At 39.8% G+C, this 24,156-nt stretch overlaps 1 protein-coding gene across 2 annotated transcripts in view; it reads left to right on the top strand.

Moving 5' to 3' along the window:
* The first annotated feature begins 1,718 nt into the window (after window positions 1–1,718).
* Window positions 1,719–24,156, top strand: part of ARMH4 (armadillo like helical domain containing 4) — a 119,349-nt gene continuing 96,911 nt past the window's right edge. For both annotated transcript variants that reach the window (XM_031679082.2, XM_031679081.2), the window contains exons 1-4: window positions 1,719–1,844; window positions 10,367–11,759; window positions 17,280–17,534; window positions 19,419–19,631. In XM_031679082.2, coding sequence (XP_031534942.1) covers window positions 10,424–11,759; window positions 17,280–17,534; window positions 19,419–19,631 — 1,804 coding nt within the window. In that variant the 5' untranslated portion in view covers window positions 1,719–1,844; window positions 10,367–10,423. The remainder of the gene's footprint in view (window positions 1,845–10,366; window positions 11,760–17,279; window positions 17,535–19,418; window positions 19,632–24,156) is intronic.

Raw genomic sequence — 24,156 nt, 5'->3', positions numbered from 1 at the left:
AGTCTGGGGAGTGGAGTTCTATAGCTGGGACTTAAGTGTATTGTGGGTCTCTAAGGAAAACGCTAAGATGTTAGAGAAGATGGCAGAATGGGGGCCAGGAAGACGTTAAAGAAACAGTATTTCAAGTCTGTGCACAGGGCTGGCTTTAGATGTACCAGGGGCTGGAGTCCCTTTCTCCTGCTGTCTTCTATTCTGCTCGGTCCTTTGGTCCACCTAATTGATCAGGTTGGTTTTTTATTAGTACTATTATTTAACTGCATTTGGATCAAACAGAATAAATTTTGTGGTCTAGCTGGGAATTTTACCATACTATGTAACATTTTTTATGAGATGTGGTCTGAATTTCAAACAACTTACATAAAAATAAAATGTTGACACATATCTTGGTCAGGCTGGGTGTGTGGCTTTTCAATCTGGTGAGCATTGAATCCAGGAAGAAGGCCTGGTCACAGTGCAACGTATTATATTGTATTACACCTCAAAAACAGATCTTACAGGCTCAGTGCAATTCAATCCAACAACTATTTGTTGACTACCCTTCTGGAAACACAAATATAATATCTTTTTTTTTTTGGGGGGGGGCAGGGAGAGGTAATTAGAGCATGCTCTCTACCGCTTGAGCTACACCCTCCGCCCCCAACATAGTATCTTTTAAAGAGAGGTGGTATAGGTAAGAGAGTTCATAGCCGTGCATTGTTAGGTGAACAAGAACTTGCTCTGACTTCATGATGTTTACAAATAACTAGAGGGCTAAGACGGCTTTTATAAAGAAGAAAGTAACAAGAGATGACGTATGTGGAAAGTACATTGCAGTACTTCAATAATTAAAGTAGAAATAGAAGTAAAAAGAACGATTTTTCCATGTTATACTTAAAGACATTAAAAATATTTTTATCCACACTATAAAAAACAAAGTGCATTGCAAATGTAGAGTGCCCTGGGGATTGTTCTAGAATGGGCCTTTAAACTCCTAACACCTCCTGTTCTCCAAAATTAGGAGTATCAGGTAAAGGAAACTGAGTCCTTGAGAAACCCAAGAATGAAGATCGTGAATTGCCGGTGGCCACGGGAGCCATAAAACTTTGGACGAGTTACACACCTTCAGCTTCAACTTCCTCCTCTGTTAAGTGGGGATTACCAATATCTTGCAGGGTTATTGGGTAGATTAGAAGCAGGTAATGAGTGAAGCACCTAGCATTGTGCTCGGCAGCAGTAAGGGCTCAAGAAACCGTACCTTCTGTTACTACTTATTTTCAACTTCTCTGAGTGATTGAGAAGGGAACACTTTGTGTAGGGCTACCCACTTTGTGGGTCCTACTTAGAGGCACTGCTAAGCCATATGGTTTTCACAAGGAACATTCTGCGGCTTCCGATATATGCCCCTCGCCTCAGCCAGGGACCAGAGAAATTCGGGCTCCTCTAGAAAAACCGGTGCCCTGGTCTTTTCTCTGTAGGCACTAAGGGAGAGATTCCGCAGACCAGGCTGCGAAGACGATCGGGACGGCAGGGAGTCTCCGAAAGGGTCCCGGGAGCCCGGACTCTGGTAGGACTCGCCCCGGCGGCTCGGTCCCCAGCGCCGGAGCGGAGGCGGGGAAGTGGACGCCGAGGGGCGTGGGGCGACGGCATCGGTTGTCTGTGCCCGCCGAGCCTGGGCGGGCACATACTCCTAGCGTCCAATCCCTAGCCGGAGTCGCGGCCTCATGAATAAGCAACAAGGCGAAGTGCCCTCCCCCTGGCGTCCCAGACAGCGGAGGGAGCCGCCACCCCTGCAGGGGCCGCCGTGGGGATGCCGAACGCGGGCGCCGCTGCTCTCTTCTGCGCGCTGCTCGGCTGAAGGCGCACAGGTGAGGACGGGTCGGGCTTCTGCCACTCGGGCGGCCGCGGCTGCAACCGGGCGCCGGGTCAGAGCCGGAGCCGGAGCCCCTGGCGGCACGGGGCCGCCCTGTGAGCGTTGCAGTCCGGGGCGCGCGGCAGCCCGGGGCGCGCCAGGCGTGCGCCCTGCGCCCCCGCCGGAACGCGAAGCCCAGGCGCAGGGGGCGCGGGGGCAGCTCCGGGAGCGTGGGGCGCGGCGCGCAGGCCTGGGAGGACTGGCCGCACTCCTCGCTCCAGCTCAGCCTCACTGCTCCGCACCAGCGAGCGGGCCTTTGTGCTGGCGGAGCTTGCAGAGCTGGCTGCTTTTGTGTGGGCTTTCTTTCTTCTCTCCCCCCCCTCTCAGTCTCACAGCGGTGGTAGAGAAGTTCCCGAAGACTAAGATTTGATCCTTTCAAAGCATCGGTTGCAGTGTCCCCGACGCCAGCCAGTGCCCAGCAGCTGAGGAGCGAATAGGGGCTGCGGTGGCTACCGAAACGTGTTCTGCTACTTTGCAGAAAACAAATAGTTGAGTGTTTAGCGCAGAGGTGTCACGGAACCTCCTTGCTCAGACCCTGACCGTTCCCCCAGAGGCAGGAAGATGCTCCTTGGAAAGGTCAGTTAATTGGAACGAGGGCCTGAGGGTTAGACTCCAGAATGGTTGCGAGGTGCTGCCTGGAGGTGTCCAGATGTCGCATGTGCGTCCTGGTCACTGGTCACTGGTCACTGACAGAACCTGACAGAACCTGGTCACTGACAGAACCTTCCTAACATATAGAGCCTGGCTGGCGAAAAAGGGAGCGGGGGCACAAAATATAGGACCCTCAAGTGTTTGGAGTTCTCCATGATAAGAAATGTTTGTCTTCTCAAGCTGATCCCGAGTATCTGCCAGGATCTTGGCACCTCATTTCTGTGTAGAGCTATTGTGGAGGAGAGGAGAGAGGCTGCTTTAAAGAGCCTGCCTTCTTTCTATAAGTTTTAGTTTGAAACTTAAGAAGAAAGGGGGGTGGCTCACAAAACCATCCATAGACTTCTGAAGGATTTCTTCCGTAGGGAGCAAAATGTGTGACCAGATTTGCATGTCTCCTCTCCTTTTTGTGTATTTCCTTGATCCCCAGTGATGCTGTTGGGGCTCCAAGGAGTCTCGTTTACACGCCCACAGAGTCAGTCGCTGACCGACTAGTGCTACTCGCGGGTGGAATCCCATTGTAGCATCTATTGCACGAAACTGAAAACCCGGGTGAGATTTCACAGAATCAGAACATTTACGCATAGCAGAGATTTAAGGGTAGCCTGACTTACTCTTATGAATGAGGTAGAGTTGTTGTGTTTGTCATAATAATGAACCAAGCACACTTGCAGCAGACTTGATACTGATTGTGTTTATTCACAAAACTCCCAAGACTCAGCAAGTCTAAGGTAGCTACAGCAACAGAGCCAATTAGGGAGATGTGGATTTGTCTTCGTTTTTATGGGAGGCTTCTTATATTCTGGCATGTCCTGCTAGACCTTTCAGTACCGTAATTTGATTTTACAGGAACGGTTTGATGCTAAGTAGAAGTACATAAGTATAGGATCAAAATGAGGAAGGTAGGCTTACCTGTTGTGGAAAATTTCTACTTGTCAGCTAAAGGTATACTTCACTTTCTATTCAGCAGATGTTTGCCTGAAAGCTTGTGTAGGGAATTGTATTTTTGTTCGTTGAGTTCTGTTTATTCTCACACAGGGAAGCTGGCTGTTCAGAGAGAACCTGAGTTTAATTTCTGTAAAATGGAAGCTCATTCTCTAATTAAGATGTGTGGTCAGTCCTGTTTTTTCATATTGTGTTTTCTTGGTGATTATAAGAAAAGCATCTGAATCACATTTCAGCTTGAAATGTTAGAAATTATATTTAATCCTTGAAGTGTCTACCTGGGGATTACTTTCTCTTTAAATGCCAGCTAGTAGTTAGAGATCTTGTCAAGCAAATGAGGTTTGGGACCAAAAAAAAACAGAAACGAAGTGTCACATTGGGTCATTGACAAGAGTGGTGTGATAGAGGGACAAGAGCTTGTTGATCAAGATTGATTAGGACGGAATTCTGCAAACATCAGACAATTCCCAGGTCACTTTGTCTCCATGAAAAGCTGAGAGGGGAAGCTCCTTGGAAATATCTCAAGGAGAAAAGGGATGCTATGGATTCCTCAAGCTGTTCGTGTGTCTGTATTTTGAGGGGGATGCGTGACAGTACCACACGCATATGCCTTGAATGGTACAATACTTAAAATTTTTCTTAGAACCATTTTTTATGTCTATCATCACTTTGTCATCTCTCTTCCACCTTTGAAGAAAACAAAATGAGCACTATTATCTCCATTTTGCAATGAGGAAACTGAGTTTCAGTGATTTTCCCAAGGTAGAGCTGGAACTCGAAGCCAGCTTTTAAATCTTCATGTCTAGCTTTTTTTTTTTTTTCATCAGGGACAGACTGGTGCACTAGGAGTAGTAAACACAGATAGCTTCATTTATCTTCATCGCTACATTGGAGTGAATAAAGCTTGTGGGCTCAATATATAGAACTTAGTTGAGGTCTGCAGAAATGGTAAAGCACTTTGCTGGCAGTGCCCAGAGTAACCGTCTTGACTCCAGCCTACTTACCCTCTTCCCTGTCAGCTCTGATGCCACTTTCCTCCTGGGAGACTCTGCTTTTTCTTGTGGTTACTCTATTCTCTCTCCTCCCACTGTGGTTGAACATGCTACTGAAAGGATTGTCTGACACTCTAGCCACTTAATTTACAGTGAAGGATGGCTAGGGTCAGGTGATCTTAAAGCCAATATATCAGGCCAGTGGCTGTTGTCAGTTGCGCAGGGAATCAGAAATGGGGCACCTTAATGCTGTGTGCCGCAGCTGGGTTAATAGGGTCAGAGTCTTGATAAGCTCAGCCTCAGACAAGTGAAATAGTGTTGGCAACGAGAGCCTTAAGAATTAAGAAAAGAAAAGATAAGACAGCGACAAAATAATCTTTAGGAAAAACACCAAATGGATAGATCGTTGAGGCACAAAGAAGGGAAAGAGTTTCCTTTTCCCATTATCAATCAAAGAATTACTAATTGGGTTTTGAAAGGTGAAGGGGTAATTGAAAAGCAAGTTGACCTGAAGCTCTGAGGCTTGTCCCTTGTTCCTGGTGATCTATTTTTTTTTAAATGAAATAAACTGAAAACCTAAAGTATAGCAGAAATGAGAATACAGAAATGATTACTGTTATTAAAATGACACATTGAATAAGTAGCCAGAAGTGACTAGGGGATGAACAAAACAGACCAACATGGACAGACCATAAACTGTCATTGAACATATTACAGTATAAAAAGGAGATTCTGAACATTCTTTATCATGTGCTTCAATGCTTATTTATAGTCACTTCACGCCAGTAAATGTTTATTGAACATCTCCCCTATGTGTCTACCATTATTAGGAATTATATGGCAAACAAAGGAAGCTAAAAGACCAGTGTTTGCATGCAAAGAACATGATCTTATTTGAAGTGATGAGACTTAACAGACATGACGATTTGTGCTAGAGAAGCTGGGAAAAGGATGAGAAAAGAATTGGCCAGGCATTTTTGTGATAGCAGGTAGTAAACAGGACATGACCTGGGGGGTCAGGGTTTGGATACCTAGGGAAGGGAAGAAAGAGGGAATGTTCATTCTGGTTAATGCAGTGGTGTGTGCAAAACTTAGGAAGCTGAAATGAGCAAGGTGCCTAAGAGGACAATATACCCAGCTGGCAATGGTGTTTGTGCTGGGCACTGGTGGTGTGGGGTGGCATTCCAGATATAGAGTTTGGCAATTGTATGTTTGGGGACATTAAATGATATGTTTTGGGAAGGTAGAAAGTTGTGGTGGCAAAGGCAGGAAAGTTAATGTCTGCCAGAATTCACAATTTCAAAAACAGACACAATCACATAGGTAAGTTAATTAACCTCTATACGCTGGTAGTTTTCTCGTCTAAACAAAACAAACAAACAAAAAGGGGATAATGGTAGTACCTAGCTCATTAGGTTATTGTAAAGGATTAAGTAAGATAATTTATATAAAGTACTTAAAGCACTTGGCATCCTCCAAATAGTAGCCATTGTTGAGTGATTATTGTTGTTTTTATTCTTAAGGATAAACCATCTGGATTATATAAAATGGAGTGGAGGGGAGAGAGTCTGAACAGGATCATTGATTAAGAGGCAATTAAAATAATGATAGTCTAGTGTCCTCAAGGAGGGACAATTCCAAGAGATACTATAAGGGAAGAATCTGCAGAAGTTGTGAATCTAGCATCTATAGGAGAGAAGAGTCCACGATGACCCCACAGTTTAGATGCGGATGCTGTGTGTGTTTGAGATAGCATCTGAGTAACATCCAGTAGACAGTGAAAATCTGAGCTTTCTTCCCCAAACCCCACACCAACTCTTTATGGTATTTGTGTTTATCCCAAGAAAAGGAAAATATTAGGCAGACTGTCACCAGCTTTTTTTTTTTTTGGCATCCTCTACAGGCCTTCCCTTTCTTGAATACCCTTAAGGCAGTGCTCACGTTCCTTATATATTATACATGAAACTCAGTTTCCTTCGGAAAAAGTAGCGTTGTCACTGATGAGAATGATTTAACACACTGGTTCCCTTTTGTGTCTCCATTTTGTTAATGCGCTGAACAAGAGCAGCATATATTTCAGTTGGAAAAATATTGACGAAGTGTTTTTTTTTTAACTTTTTTTAAAATTGAGTTATAGTCAGTTTACAATGTTGTGTCTATTTCCAGTGCCAAGTTTTTTTTTTTTTTTAAACCTGATTATTAAGTCAAACAGGGTGGCTCAGGCTGTGTATTTTGGGTTGTCTTTCATTTGTCTTTGAAACTCGAATATGCCTAGACTCGACAAAGAAACAGATTCTGGACTGTATCTATTTAAGATTGTCAAAGATAATGCTTGACAGAACAGCTTATCTGTTCACTGGTGGCAGAAACCCAGTAAATTGTTCGGAGCACTGCCAAGCCATTAGGATACCTTGATAGCGAATGACAGACAAAGTGCTACTGACTTGCTCAGAAAGGGATGCTTTTTAAGCTATTAGAAAGGAATATCCACTATCCATTAGCAGTTGGGTTAGAGTTCATTTATCTGAATTAATTTGCACCAATGGATAGATTGAAAAGAAAGGAGCGTCCATAGTCAGAGTGTAAGGGAAAAGTCAGAGGAATGTTTATTTATTAAATACTCTGATATTTGAATTAATTTAGGGTAATTAAGACACAATTTCTAGTAAGCAGTGAAATCTCCTCTCCCTCCCTGTCCTCCAACTATAGACATTCATCTGTTTGTTCAGCCAGTATTTACTAAGCATTTCCCCGTGCCAGGTACTTTGACAAGGACAGGAGACAATGTCGAGGAAAAAAAAAAGGTGTATAGCCTTCAAAAATATGATTGCACGTGGTTATTTAGGTTTGGAAATAACATCATTGAACTGACATCGGTCAGCCTTTCCATATTTATTCCCTAATGTCATGCAGCTCCCAGTGGGGGATATCCAACTCCTAGGAGGGGCTCTCTGAACCTGTGCTGTGCTTTGAAAGATGGAGAAAGACCAGGAGCTTGAAGGTCATCTACCAATTTATCTGAGTTGCAGATGTGTTCCCTGCTGCCGTCCCTCACAGGCTATCTTTTCCACTTCTTTTCAAGTTCAGGCATCACTTTGAATAGTGGGGAGAAGGAGCATAAGGCTGCAATACACAGGCACAGAATAGGCGTGTGGTTCACACCACTTTTTCTGCTGTAATTGGATTTAGAAAGCAGGTGGCCGGCACTTCGTTACAGAAGGAAAGTCTTCTGGAGCAAAGGCAGAATTCCCTTCACACAGAAATCCTAAACCTCAAGATCTAGGGAAAATGAAACCTTGAAGGAAAAAAATCTGTCTTGGAAAGGCAATAGAGGTTATATTAAATCTGTATTGTTTGTCCCCCACTACCCTCCAAATCCGATTTGTTCATAAAATTCTCCCCTCAGTCCACATGTCTCTGGAACATATAAATAAAATGTGAAGCATTCATGCAATCATTTGGGTGCCTTGCCTGTTTGATGGCAAAATGAAAACATTTGTATTTTTGTTTTGTGTTCTATACATACAATATAAAAATGAAATCATGGGGAAAGAAGGGATTTCAATTATTTTGTTTAACTCCTTATTCTGTTAAAGGAGAAACTGAGGCTATTTGTACAGCATCACATAGTATGTTTTAACAGCAATCAAGCTACGGGTCGTTTTTCTGATGCCAGTCCATGTCCCTCTAAACTCTACTGCCCCTCATGATGGCCATTGCTCTTAGGTTTTTATCCAGAAGCATAGAATCATGGAAACCAAGCTTTTAGGCCACACCCTCGATTTTCTGGGGTGTTTGGTAAGATTTCACTGAATGGGAAAACTATTTGTACAGGAAAGGGCAGCCCTCTGAATGGATTAGAAATGAGCCAGAGAGTTCAATAGCTTTTACGTATCTTTGACTCTGTAGTTTATACTTCAGCTTGTCTGTTCAGAAACCAAAGGTGTAGTTTCATCAGCTGTGAGCACTCTTGCTTCACAGCGATCCTATGTTTTTGTTTTAAGAAAGGAAAATAGAGGCAGCAGGTCAAATACTGTTACCCAGTCAGTTACCTGCCCGTGAACTGGGATGCCTGCTGGCTCAGCTGAAGTATGGGGATAATGTCCAGAATGTTCACATGCTATTCCCTCTTTACTAAATATCTTTCCCATAGTCTCTCCTTTTAAAACAATGGTAGCTAGCCTGTGTGTAGTTTAATATTTAATCCAGTTGTTCCAAGCCCTCATCCTACGCAGGGGGGCATCTAGCATCCCTTCCACTATGTCTGGGGATTCTTGGGTGGGTGGCTTACTTTTCTTCCAGTCATCTCTGGCTTCAGTCTTCTTCTACTTCTAAATGTATGATCCCTGAAATGCTGTTCCTTTTCTGCATGTGGCACCTCATGACATCACCCCATTCCTGTATTCTCTCAGAGTACTGTGACTCAAGGTTTCTGTGTAAAAAATTACACCTAACTTGATGGCAAAAAATATTTATTATTTCATCCCATGCCTGTGTGTAGGAATTTGGGAGTAGCTTAGCTGGGTGGTGCTGACTCAGGGTCTCTCAGGAAGTTGCAGTCAAGATGTCAGCTCGGGCTACAGTCATCTGAAGGCTTGACTGGGGGCTGGGGGAGCTGCTTCCAAGATAATTCATTCACGTGGTGCTGGTAGTTCAGCAAGAGGCTTCAGCTCTGAATCCATAGATTCCTCTTTCCTCATGTGAAAAAATTCAACCTACTCTTTCTCTTCCACTGTCTAGATCTTGCCCTAAGCACTTGGCATTTTCTCTGACTCAAAAGGAGGCTGTAAGACTAAATGGGATAGCATGTGGAAGCTTTGGACTTCTTAAGGGCAGAAGGCCTTATGAAATGTAAATTTTTATATTTTATGTGTGCACGTCGTGTGCCTAACCCAGATAGTTTTATGATTAGATGTAGAAGAAAGGAAAAGAATGGCTTTTATAAAGATAAGTCTTTACATTTAGATTTAGAATTTTCATACCAGGGTTTAAGTTTCTAGAAAACAGTATCTGAGGACTTTCTGATGATGGGAATAGAAAGGGTCCTACTCACCAAAATAGATAAAAAGACATAAAACCCTTAAGTTTTGGGGAAAATGAGCAGTTTTGATGTAATTTTAGTTGTAACGAGAGTGTGAGTAGTTTAAAAAAGTGCACTAAATCTTAATCTTACAGTAATGTGTATTCAGTAAAGATTGCTAATTTAAAATGTGTTTTGGTTGTCTTAAAAAGTTTTTTTCAAGAAACACACTTATTTACATTGCTTAACTATTTTCCCTTTTCTAATCTTTTTTTTTTGAGACAAAGATTTTGCCTATAAAAACCTAATTTTTATAGTTGTTGCAGAGAAAATAAATAATTTAAGTATTTTCAAGACAAATTTTAATTGAAAATCAATTATATGCTTTAAAAAACTCTTGAATAAAACTAGTATTCGGTATTTTATGATGATATTCAATACATTTTAAAACATACTTAAAAGATTCTGTGAAAGTACTATAAGTAAATGTTAAGATTTACTTTCTATATCCTAGACATGTTGCTATTTCTAGTCATTTGACTACATGATTCATAGAATTCGAGGAGAATATTACAAATGTGACTTTAAGGATAGTTTATTTCAAGTAGATATTTAAAAAACAATGAACCTAGGACTTGAACTATGTGTACCCTTTTCTAGAGAGCTTCAAGTTAAATCAGCTGCAAAATTTAGCAGGGAAAAATGAACTGGGTTAACCATGTCTCAAAGGTACAGAGAAATAGAACAGCCTTTCCTATGTACTGTCTCTGAGCATGAGGTCAAGGAGATTATTTTACTTACGGTTTAATTTTAAGGGGCTTATTTACAAAATATATTTATATGGCAGTTCTGATATGCTTTATTTTTCTGCAGGACTCAATTACAGGAATTGTCAACTCTGCCAATTTATGTGCACATTTCTCTTCCACTATGAGCGGACCAATTGCAGTGCACATTTGTCTGGCTTTCAACAGCCTTCTGCTTCTCAATGTTGCCACACAATGTCTGGCCTTCCCCAGGATGGAAAGAAGGCAGATAGCACCTGTTCATGCAGAAAAAAGGCATTCTGAGAGGATGAACACAGATGACCTAGAAAGTAACTCCATCACTTCAAAGTGCACTCCAGTCTCTGAAGATCCAATGACAGTGTTAGGAGGGCCATCAACAACGTCTTTAAATGAAGAATTCCCTACTAATAAAGAAACTCCTCCTCCAGGAGTTAGGCTCATGCAGCCTGATAGCTCTGCCATTTACACTGCTACTGAGCCAGTGGTCCCAGGAAGGGAAGAAATGTTTAGTTCCAGCCTGCCAGAGAGAATGTCTCCCGAAAGCCGGCTTTCCAAGGCCATGTTAACCAACCCTATCACCCCAACTGCTGCTCTGAATATTGATGAGAACGAGGAACCCTTCCATAGTACCATCATTCAGCCCATTGTGGAGGGAACCACTGAAGCAACACGAGGTTTTCTGCACTATGTGGATGATCAGTTGTTTGCAACTGAAAGTCAGGAAGGAGTGAGTCTGGGACATTCACCTTTATCCCTTGTGAATACTAAAGAAATGCTAACCACCAATCCAAGGGCTGAGAAATTTGAAACAGACCCAGAGCATAAGACAGTTTCTTTTCCTGGTACTGAGCCCAAAGCAGGCACTGAACTTTCCCAGATGACAGTTGATAATACCCAGGCTACTGCCACCAAACACTGGCTCATGACCTCCGAGTCCACCCTGAGTGCTAAGCCAGAAACTGACAGCCTGCTGGGAGCCCCAGATGGCACAGTGAGTGTCAGGACAGCTGTTCCAGCTGCCTCCGTCGTAAGTGATGAGTGGGATGACACCAAATTAGAGAGTGTAAGCCAGATAAAGACCCCAAAGCTCGTAGATAATACAGAGGAGACTCAGGTGAGAATGGAAACGTCTCAGACAGCCCTAGTAACTGATGATGGCATGGAAGGCATGGAAGGGGGCAAAACTTTGACAGAGGCTGCGGGTGTGGCTCTGAGGCTGCCTGAAGGGGAAACACACATGGGGACAGCCCTGCTAATAACACATGGAGATGAGAAATCATCTGCCTTCACAGATCAAAGTTTCTTTACTCCCACAAGTCTAATGGAAGATGGGAAGGTCTCTGTCATAAACGTTCAAAATACTGCAGAATTCATGGAATCCACCCAGGAAAATAATGCCATGTTCTTCTTAAAGACCACTGTTTCCATCTCAGAATATGAGTCTGAGGCATATCGACCATTGGGAAATACATTTAAAGGTAAAAGAAGGAGAAAAAAAGCTTTGTTTAATTTGAAATGTTTCTATTTTTTAAAAATTGAGTTATAATTGACATAAAACATTTATTAGTTTTAGTTGTTTTATGTTTTTTAAGTGATAATTTAGAAATAAGTTATCTAGGTGTTAATGAAAAACAAAAGTAAATAAATAAAAATACATTTTATATAAAAATTACATCCAAATATAATCCTTGCGTATAGACCAGTGGTATTCAACTGGGAATAATTTGTGTCTCCTCCCATCATTTGGCAATGTTTGGAGACGTTTTTTCCCAGTTTTATTGAAATGTAATTGACATATGGTACTGTGTAAGTTTAAGGTGCACAGCATAATGGTCTGACTTACAAACAGCATGAAGTGATTAACATGGTAAGTTTAGTGAACATCCATCATCTCATATAAATACAAAATTAAAGAAATAGAAAAATAGTTTTTTCCTTGTGAGGAAAACTCTTAGAATTTACTCACTTAACAACTTTCATATATAACATACAGCAGTGTTAATTATATTCATGATGTTGAACATCCCTAGAACTTATTTATCTTATAACTAGAAGGTTGTACCTTTTGACCGCCTTCATTCAGTTTCCTCTCCCTCCACCCTTTGCCTCTAATAACCACAAATCTGATCTCTTTTTCTATGAGTTTGTTTGTTCGTTTGTTTTTGAAGTATAATTGACAGCACCATGTTAGTTCCTAGCTAGTTAGGTGCACAACATAGTGATTTGATACTTCTGTACATTTCAAAGTGATCACCATGATATGTTTAGTTACCATCTGTCACCTTACAAAGATGTTTCTTAATTATTGACTTATTCCCCACCTGTGACTCATTTATCTTGCAGCTGGAAATTTGTACCTTTTAATCTTCATCACCTATTTCTGGAGACATTTTTGTTCGTCACGACAGAGGGCGTCTAGTGGGTAGAGGCCAAAAGTGCTGTTAGGTACACACACAGCCCCCACAACAAAGATTTGTCTGAGCCAAGAGGTCAGTAGCACTGAGAAACCCTAATAGAGATGAATATTTTTCAAATATTTTGTTATAAAAATGTGTAAATATACAGGAAAATGTAAAAAAAAATTAGCTGTATGTTTAAATGGTGAAATAAACAGTGTAGAATACTTACTTACACATTGTTGTAAAAAGTACTCACTCACATCCCTGATATTTCTTACCAAAAGGCTGTAGGTAAGTAAATATTTATCTCACAATATCAACCGTATGAGCTGTTTTCCCAAAAAGAAAATCGTCTAGAAGTGAGGGGAAAAAAACCCAATACAGATAAATCTTCTCTGCTGGTTTGATTCTGCACTTTTTACTTTCTCTTGGCCGCTACGTCTGTGCATGTTACTAGCTGACAGTCCTTGCATTGGTTGTTGACGGATCGTGTTTTTCCTTTATTATGTGTAGTTGGTCAGAAGCAGCATGGGGATGGGAAGACTTAGTGAAACATGCATCTGATCATTCCAACTTGTTTTGGAATATGTACAGCTGTTACTTCAGCTCAGTAGCCTCATTAATGGAAAATATCAAATTAGTAATATGTTTTATAAAGTGTCATCAAGATTGAATTAAAATGGTAAAGGATTGAATTTTACACATCCAGTTCACTTTGAAAAGACCCCAAGACCTAGTATACTGGAGGTTTTCATGGACGCTTCCAGAGAATGTTTTGTAAGTTGGTTTTTAAATTCCATTAAGAGAGTTGGGTCCATGTGACTGGGAGGATATTAGATATGACCAAACAAGAAGTTTACTTCAATTCTCCATAATGCTTTAAGATATTCCTGAAGCATTAAATCACATAATTCCAGACTGTTCACTGCACAATTGAATCCATGAGTCTTATGTACTCCATTGGCATTAGCTTCTATTAATACAGCCTAAAAAGTAAAATGTATTTGGTAATTGTCTGATTATGTTTTTGCGTATTGAATATGCTCCTTACTTAGTCATAATTGCCTCACTTAACTACAGTCTTTTTTTTTTAAATTTTATTTTGGTGGAGAGAGGTAATTAGGTACTCATTTATTTATTTATTTACTTACTTATTATTTTAATGGAGGTACTGGGGATTGAACCCAGGACCTCGTGCATGCTAAGCAGGCACTCAACCACTGAGCTACACCCTCCCCCTCAGTCTTTTTTTTTTTTAATTGAACTGTAGTCAATTTACAATGTGTCAATTTCTGGTGTACAGCATAATATTTCAATCATACATATACATACATATATTCATTTCATATGCTTTTTCATTATAGGTTACTATAAGATATTGAATCTAGTTCCCTGTGCTATACGGAAGAAGCTTGTTGTTTATTTATTTTATATATAGTTAGTTAGTATCTGCAAATCTCAAATTCCCAATTTATCCCTTCCCACCCCCTTTCCCCCTTGGTAACCATAAAATTGTTTACTATGTGAGTCTGTCTCTGTTTTGTAGATAAATAAGTTCATCAGTGTCTTCTTTTTTCTTTTTAAAAATTCTGCATGTGAGAGATGTCATATGGCATTTTTCTTTCTCTTTCTGGCTTACTTCACTTTTAACTACAGTCTTTTGACAGGCAGCTTCTTTTTATTCCCAGCACATAGCACAATATATGGCACACAGTAGGTGCTCAATAAATACCTGTTCATTGGATGAGTCAATGAAGATAGAGAACAACTCAGCCTGGAATTATCCGTTCTGACTGCCTTGTCCAAATTCATCAAAAAGCTTCTAAATGTTCTTGGTAAAGAGAGGAACGGTCAAATAATTCCTTTCAACTTTACTCATTTAGTTGTTTTGTAGAGTTAAAAATAATAAGAAAAATTGAGATTATTGACAGCAGTAGTGAGAGAATAGCCAAAAAGCTTTTCTACCCATTTTCTGGTGATTACAAGTATTTTTCAGAAGTAAACAACGCAAATGCCATTCATTTTAGGGCCCAGGAACTACATAGAACATTGTCTTCTTCAGGGAACACACTGATTTCTTGGTGTTTTTGGGTACTATGAACAGATGAGGATCCTGAGATTATAATCAGTCCTCTGATTCAGCTGGTTCACTTGAAGATCAGATTTTAAACATAATCTGTAATAACTCATCATATTTTTTCCTCTATAGTAATTAGGAAGAATGAGAGATGCAGAGAAACTTTGAATGCTATTTTTAAAATTCCCATTACTATTTCTAGTTCTCACTCTTTTTTCTTTAACAGCAGTCACTTATTCAAAGTACTGTGCCCTTTTGATATTTCTTGCAATTTCATGAAATTATGAACGTAGAGTGAACATTTACTTTTGTGTATTTTTTCTCAAAAGTGTTCATTATGCTTTCAAAAATGAGGGCCACATAAGGAGTGTATACTGCTTAAAATGATAAAACTATGTATTATCTTCTCAGCTATTCCTAGAATGCTATTGCTCATTGCATTATTTACTGGACTTGCTAATATGCTAAGTATCTAGAATTAGTATGTAAAAAAAATGGAGATAATGTAGTCTTCTAGAAATTAAGTTTTTGTACTGGCTCAGTATTTGAAATTTCCAGCATAGCTCCTCCCTAAGAAGGAGGCAGATATTGACCCTTATAAATAGTCTGTAACAACACATTTGAGGGGGCTATAACGTTGTAAAGAAAGTGGGCCTGTGATAGATACGTCATACCCCACAGGTCTCTTTCATTCAGTTTTATGATCTCAGTGCAAATGTAGACCTTCTACAGAGGCCACTCCAAGTTGTTCCTTGGGCAATGACATGGCTGAATAATATTGCTGTATATGTGTGTGTATCACATCTTGTTTATCCACGCATCTGGCAATGGGCACCATTAGCACAGCGGTTCAGAGCACTAACTATGTAACCTTAGTCAGATTCTTTACCTTTTCTATGCCTCAGTTGTTTGTAAAATGGGGTAATAACAGCTGATACTTATTGAATACTTACCAAGCACTAGGCACGGACTAAGTATTTTTACATGTGTTATCTGATTTAATCTTTATTAAAACTCTATTAAATAGATACTATTATTATTTCCATTTTACAGCTGAGGAAGCTCAAGTCCCAGAGATACTAAGTAATTCGTTCATGGTCACACAGCTAGTAGTGACTGAGTCAGAATTGAGACCCAGGCGTATTGGCTCTAAACCTGGATTTTTTTTTATTGGAGTAGAATCGGTTTACAATGTTGTGTTAAGTTCTGGTGCACAGCATAGTGATTTAGTTATACATATATATATATCTTTTCATGTTCTTTTTTATTATAGGCTATTACAAGATATTGAATATAGTTCCCTGTTCTATACAGTAGGACTCTGTTTGTCTGTTTTATATACAGTAGTTTATATCTGTTAATCCCAAGCTCTTAATTTATCCTCTCCTGCTTTCCCCTTTAATAACCATAAGTTTGTTTTCTATGTCTGTGAGTCTGTTTCTGTTTTGTAAATAAGTTCATTTGTGTCCTTTTTTTAGATTTCACATATAAGTGATAGCATATGATATTCTTCTTTCTCTTTCTGGCTTACTTCACTTAGTATGATGATCTTCAGGTCCATCCATATTGCTGCAAGTGGTATTATTTTATTATTTTTTATGGCTGAGCAGTATTCATTGTGTGCATGTGTGTGTGTGTGTATGCATATATATACATACACATACCACAACTTATGTGTGTGTGTATATATATGTATATATAGATCACAGATATATATATATATTACCTATATATTATAGGTATATATTACTACCTATGTATAATATATTTATTATAGATATACCATATATGTATATACCACAAGTGATATATATATTGCTATATATATATATGCATATACATAGTACAACTTCTTTATCCAGTCATCTGTTGATGGATATTTAGTTTGCTTCCATGTCTTGACTGTCGTAAATAGTGTAGAGCCTGCATTCTTGACTGCTATGATACGTAAGCTTCCATGAAATGATATTAGTAACTCCTTGCCCTTTTTACATATGGGAAGATTAAATAAGATAATGCCCATCATGCATGTGGCAGTGTGTGTGTATGGCACCTAATAGAAACTCAGCACACATTGGTGATTTTAATTACTATTTCTTTAATTCAAAATGTCAACTTCCCTTTCCCATTCAGGAATGCAAATCAAAAATTAATACATACAAATGCTTTTGAGAAGTTTTGAAATTTAGTTCTGTATAATTTATTTCTTAATGAACTGATGATGTTGATATGCTTAAAAGGGAGCTCAGCTGTTGATCTTCCTGTTTTGTTTTAGATTTTATTTTATGTTTTTTAAAAATATTAACATCTTTATCTCTGTCTTAGATTGATTCACCCCTCCTGACGACAGTGACACGGGGAACATTTATTTACTGGCAGTTTGTTTCTGAGCCATCCCTCTGCCTTCTTATTCCCTGAAACACCTGGCTCCTTTTTTTTTTTTTTTAAGTATTAGTTATACAGTGACTTTTTCAGGTATAGGGATTTAATTTATTTTAAAATGTTGTTTCCCCCCTTTTAAGACGTCATCACTCAAGAGATGACAACAGCTGTTCAAGAAGCAGACGCCACTTTATCTTCAGTGACACAAGAGCAGCAGGTTTCTACCCTCGAGGTTACCAGAGAGGATGTGGAGACTGAGGAAGGACAGGAGGCCCCCTCGGCCACAGCTGATGTTCCTGGTGTGACTCAGCTGTCGGGGAGATGGGAGCCTCTGGCCACAACAGTTTCAACTACAGCCGTCCCTCCGTCTTTTGAAATTACTCCTGCTATGGAAGGTCTGTAAGGCAGGGTATTGGACTCGGCGTTTTGGGGGGTGGACCTTTTCTGAGTTGATAAGGAATAGAATGAGTGGGACAGATGGCCCTGTCACCAGGGTCCACACACATACCTGGAGGGAAAGGTAGGTGAACTCTCGTTTGGAGAGATGTGGTGCAGCCTAAAAGGACAGGGGGTTAGTTTACAAGTAAAATCTTTTGGCGGCTCATCTCTGAGGCCCGAGAAGGCCAGGCCTTCTGAGAACTCTCTCCTAAATTTGACAACTTAGGCTTCTAGGAGCCCGGGGTGAAACAGCAAGGGCCTGGGTTTGAATCCCAGCTTTGGCCCTCACTGGTTTTGTGGCTTCAAGCAAGTTTCTTAATGTCTCTGAGCCTTGGTTTGTTCATCTCTGACTAATGCCTACCTGTCTTATAGTTTATTTTAAGGATTTGAAATAATGTACACAAAGTGGAGATGCTCTGATATCTTGAGGACAGTAAAGTTTTCAAACCTGGGTGATCATCAGAATCACCTGGGAATTATAAAAATTATTATTATTTAATAATTATTTTTGGACTTCACATCTCTGTTGCATCATTGGCCTAATTAAAGCCCACTTTTATTTATTAACTAAGTAATCTTTAGCAATGTAATAAATACCTTCTAATTCTGCTTTCCCTGCCCACAAGAGGAACACCCCTAGGGTCTTGTCAGTAAAGTACAGGTAACCCCATGACCCTTCCCACCTAAACCCCTTCCTCCTGTTTAACCGTCAGCCTGAATCTTGTGTTTGCCATTTCCTGGACTGCCTTTTCTTTTAGTTTTATCATGTCTATTTTTACTTCTAATATTATACAATTAAACATTTTAGTTGTTTTTTACTTTATAAAAATATTGTGCTGTAGATACTCTTCTGGGGACTTTTTTTTTACTTAATATTCTATGGCTAATATTTACTTACTATGGTTCTTTCATTTTGACTGCTTATAATATTCCATTGTGAAATTATATCACAGTCTGTTCACTTAATCTTCATCCAGTCTCTCCTAGTGATTTGCATTTGGGTCATTGCCAGGTTTGGCTGTTGTGAACACGGCTGCCATGAATATTCTGTTGCATACTCTCCAGTGCACATGTGTAGGACATTCTCTTGGGTATATACCTAGGAACTGAATTGCTGGCCATGGGGCATATGACTATTTGACTTTAGGAGACAGTGCCTAAGTGCTTTCTAGAATTGTTGCACCCATTTATACTGCCAACAGCAATGTGTATGAGAATTTCTGGATCCATAGCCTGGGAGCTGTTACAAATAGGTTCTCAGGCTTTATCACCAAGGGGGTTCTGATTCAGTAAGTTGGGATATGTAGAAAGTATGACAATCAACAACTTAAAAAAATTACTTCAAGAGATTCTGATGACCAACCAAGCTTGTAAAATACTAGTATTCTTGAGTTCCTAGATTTGAGAATACCAGGGGCTAAATTTGGCTGCTTTGAAATTGAACATATTCCAGACACAGATTGAAGCTCTTACTCTTTGACTTGACTTAAAAAAAAGTCTTTGGCATATATTTAAATAAATTTTTGTTAAATTTTCTACCTTTGGTAATAGGTTATATAAAATCCTATGAAATCTGTAATATTGTCAATAGAATAAATGGGAGATTAAAATTTAAAAACAAAGTTCTGATTTGAGACGGTATGTTTTCCTGGAAGATACAGTGTTTGCCTTGGGGAGCTGGACCGATGCAGTGTGGGAAGGGGAGCTGGTCTCGGTGCCAAACTTACTGTATGTAAGTTAGTGGTTTCATCAGTTATTTCTTGCTTAAGAAGTAAAAGCACATGTAGACATTTCCCATAATGATCCTCTTTGGGTTAAGTTGTGTCTCTTGTGTTTGGCAGACCTAACGGACACAGTCACAGGGCCGAATGAGGAGCTGTTCACACCTCTTGTGGGTTCTCCAGTGACGCCCCCTGGAATAATGGAGGAGGCACCCAGCGCTTCTCCAGAACTTGCTGACCCCGAGGCGTCTTCCCAGAGAAGAACTCCTGCTCCCCCCATTAGCTATGTTAACACAGCCGCCTCGTATGGCCTGGACCAGCTCGAATCTGAAGGTATTCATGCTTTGAAGGGGATCTTTTCCGGGACGGATTGAGTGAGTCACTGAGTTGAAAAAAAAAACAAACCCAAAAATAGTTGTTTTTGAGAAAAGATCAAGGAGAAGTGTATTCAGTGTGCCGTGTAGATCAGGGGTCAGTAGACCATGGCCCGGCCAAATCTGGCCAGCCATCTGTTTTTGTATGGCTTGCAAGCTAAATTTTTAAATGATTGAAAAAATAATCCAAAGAACAACAACATTTAGTGACATGGAAAAGTTACATAAAATCCAAATTTCAGCACTCCTAAGTATAATGGTATTGGGACACAGCCACGCTGGTCCGTTTATGTCTTGTCTGTGGCTACTTGTGTGCCTGAGCCGCAGAGCTGTGTGGTTGCAACAGACTCCATGCCTACAGGGCCTAAAATATTCATAATATGGTCCTTTCCCGAAAAAGCTTGCGGCGCCCTGGTCTAGATCAGTACTTCTCAATTACAGTTGAACATTAGCATCACCTTGGGGAGCTTTTAAAGGATTCTAGTGCCTGAGTCCTCCTCCCAGTGATTCTGATTCAGTCGGCATGGGATGGGATCTGGCGTCAACATTTATGAAGAGTGGCTTTAGATGATTTCAGAGTGCAGGCTGGATTGAGAAAACTGGGTGGAAATTTAATGTGGATTGTATTTTTGTAAGGTTGCTGTGGTTGTTCATACTGGGTCATTCTGCCTATTGAACATCTCTGGGTTAGATGTTCCAGTTTTCGGAGATAGGTGGTCTCCTTAACTATTACGACTGAGAAATTCATGTGAAGTTTTACTTTCCAAGACATTGTCTTAGAGTATGAAAAAGATGCTTGGAGCACAGCTGCACATCCACAAATGAGAAGACTGGAAATATGATGAAAGGTTGTTTAATTAAACTGCATTTTGGCAGGTGAACAGCTCCCGGCTGGAGGTGCAAAATAGTCGAGATTTGTAGTGCAGTTTCTTAAACTAATGTGAAGGACAGGTAAGCTTTCGGGCACTACATCAGCCATGCGTTTGATGCGGTAAAGACATAGGATGTGCTGGGATTTTATATGTTGTGTACTGTACAGCCAGGAAGGTGGTTCGGCCAGGTTTACAGCAGACTATTGCAGACTCTCAGGATAATACCAGTAGTTTTCTGATGGAGAAATGTGATATTTTAGGAATAGTGCGAATTCCATAGAAGTCTGATTTAAGAAATGGATCAAAGTGAGCTCAGGGGGTAACAGCTCTTGCACTCCATGGTAAGATAAAAACTTGGAATGTAGTCTCATATTAGCTGTCTGCTCTCCTGGATGCCATCTGGAAAAACCAGGTTTCCTCAAATTAACCTGAGTTAGAGATGACAGCTTTACCCGGGAGGGCTCATTTAATCAGAGAGAAAAAAAATTGTATTTGTGAATAATCCATACTTGTGAAACTGCAATAATTCTCTAAATTTAGCAGATGATGGCAGTTGTATTGAAATGTGTGAGAATTTTCTTAACTTGCCTAAGATGTCCTGGAGTCTTAGTGCTTTTCTTCTGCACCATTCAATTCCAGCTTCTTTTTGAGGATATATTTTGTCAGTTTTGATCTAAGTTATGTTCCTTGTCAAGGCTTACAAAAGACATTTTTGGTTTAAAAATATTCTTTCTGCTATGTTGTCGGGCTTAAGACAAGGTTTTGAATGAGCATACCTTTTCTCCTAAATACCAGGAAGTATTTATATTTAATTAGCATATGTTAAGAATGTCACAATTAGTTTTATGCTGGTCCATCTCACCCTCTGAAAGCCGAAGTGACTACTCTTATTTAAATTGATAAACCTACTAGATTCCTGGATGTTATTGGAAGCCTTCATTTTCAATGCATGTTTTTCCATCTTGTCTGGGAATATAAGTGCAGCTTGAGGCTTTGACTGGATGAAGATTTTAATTCTTACATAGCATTATACCCAGAGGAAGATCATTTATTCTTAGCCAGAACAGGGTTGTGCGATGTCAGGTTATTTACGTTTCAAGTTTGAATCTTTGTGATGTGTTGATAAATGACAAACAATTCTCCAGTTTAAGCTGTGTGTTTATTTGATTATATTATTAAACTCCCTGTATGTCCCCCCACCTCATATATTCTTTTAATGTCTTCCTTCCCACTAGGGGACAGGAGCACTTCTCCAGAGAATGGGATATTTTTCTCAATGCGATATGGACAGGAGACCTGCCCTTGTTAGACACCTCACACCCAAGGACTAAGCTTTGTGGAAATTTCGGAATGTTTATCCTTTAAGGGATAGTTAATGGCCCAAATGAACCTAAAAGTTGTATCTACTTGGTACCTTGTCTTGCTGTCTTCTCCTTTTCTAGGCCAGCCATAACAAAGTACGGTAAACTAAGTGACTTAAAACAACAGAAACTTGTTCTCTTGCAATTTTGGAGCCCAGAAGTCTGGAATCAAGGTGTAGGCAGGGCTGTGCTCCCTCCAAAGCCTCTAGAGAAGAATCATCCCTTGCCTCCTCCAGCTTCTTTCTGGTGCCTCAGGCATTCCTTGGCCTGCGGCAGCATCCCTGCTGTCTCTGCTCCCATCTTCACATCTTCCCTGTGTGTGTCTCTGCCCACATTTCCCTCGTCTCATAAGGATATCAGCCGCTGGATTAGGGCTTACCCCGATAACTACATCTTAACTTGGTTACATCTGCCAGCACTCTATTGCCAAATAAGGTCACATTCACAAGTACTGCGGGGTTAGGACTTTACCATGTTTTTTGGGGGGGGGCGGAGGGCGCAGTTCAACACATAATAGGAGGTCTGCTTCTGAGGAGTTTCCTCTGTGGTTCTGAAGGCAGGCTTGCTCTGCCTCTGGCACATGCACTTGAGGGATGTGCATTGGTAGAATGGGAGAAGTTTGGTGTGCTTTACACTTCCAGGCATTGAGGAAAGCCGGGTTCTATAAGTGCAGACCACCTTTTGCCTATTTCAGTAAGTCTTTTACCTTGTCAGCAAAAATGCAGTTTGATTTTTGAAAGGATAATGGTTTATCTGTCACCTTGCTTGATATACTTTACTTCTCTGTATTTTTTTTTATGGAACAAATGCTTTCAGGATGATAAAAAATGCATTATACTTATCTTAGGCATAACTCTACTAGGGCTGTATTTAGCATCTTTGAAATATAAACATGACAAAGTGTTCTTATTTTTAATTCAAAATTGAATAATGGCAAAGTACATATATTTGTATGTATACATATATGTATATATGTATATATAATGTGTATATATATATCTGTACATAAACTAATTTTTGGACATGATCTCTGTTTAAGTTGATATCCTTTTTTTGTTAAATATTAATGTCTTTCTCTGCTCCAAACGACAACTTAAAATTCCTGGTTGTTTATGAAAACATACTTGGAATTTTTTCATTTGGGGTTACTGTCTTTGAAATATTTTCATGCTGATATCAAAAGTAACAGGACTTTCAGTATTTCTTACTGAAAGAAATTATGCTTTCTGTATTTTAGAAATCCAACGGAAGATATCTATTTACTCTAAACAAATCAAACTTATTTTGGCCTTTCCTGTATTTCCATGGAAGATAAAAATTTGTCTGTGCTGTAAAATTGTAACAGTAATTCTGTAGGGTGGAAAGTTATTGCTTTAACAATTCAGTATTAAGAAAAAAATCTACTGTGGGCCTACTTGTACCAGGTACTAGGTTTCTAAGAAAAGAGGAGATGAGGACAAAAACAGGTTTCTCAGTTCTTGTAATTAAGATTTTGGTAATCTTTCCTTACATCCCCAGCACTTCTTCCCTTAGTGTTTGGAAGTCAGTACCTGGGCCTTCCAACTCGTGGGAAATGGGAAACCACTTGGTGCTCCCCATGGTGCTGATCGGATAGACTTGGGGACACAATGAATTTGCTTGAATTCTCCTAAGATGAGCCTGGGTTAGCTTATTGCTATTCTGCAAGAGAAGAAAAAACACCATTGCCTTTGTTCTGGAGAGCAGGAATTCTTGATCTGATTGGTCCTATTGTCTTTCTGTAGTCATAATAGACTGAGTGTTGGGACTTTATTGTCCAGTGCCATTATTCCAGACAATTCCTATTTCTTCATCTGTTTCAAAGGGGCTATTTATTACAGGGTTTAATGGAACAAACTCATAGCAATTGACTTGCTGGATGATTACCTTTTAAAAAAAATGACATTTTATATGTAAGCATATAACATACTACCTTTTTTTTAACATATAAAGAGATATAATTTTTTTTAAAGTATCCAACAGGAAAGTCATGTTTAACTTTTTTTAATGTCTTGATTTAAAAAAAGTAAGACTCAAATGTGTCATTTAGCTTCAGTATTTTCTTTTCTGACAGTCTTTTCCTTGTTTTCTGAAGACCATTTTGGCTGTCCTTATATTTAGGTTTTAAAAGATTGTGTTTTTGACATCTTTTCCGAGCCAGGCAGCACACATAGGCCAGAAAGCTGTCATTATTCTGTCATTTGTTGTTGAATCTGTTTCAGTGACATCCATT

This window comes from Vicugna pacos, chromosome 6 (assembly GCF_048564905.1).
Source record: "Vicugna pacos chromosome 6, VicPac4, whole genome shotgun sequence".
Classification (NCBI taxonomy): Eukaryota; Metazoa; Chordata; class Mammalia; order Artiodactyla; family Camelidae; genus Vicugna; species Vicugna pacos.
This window is presented reverse-complemented; position numbering and strand designations above follow the sequence as displayed.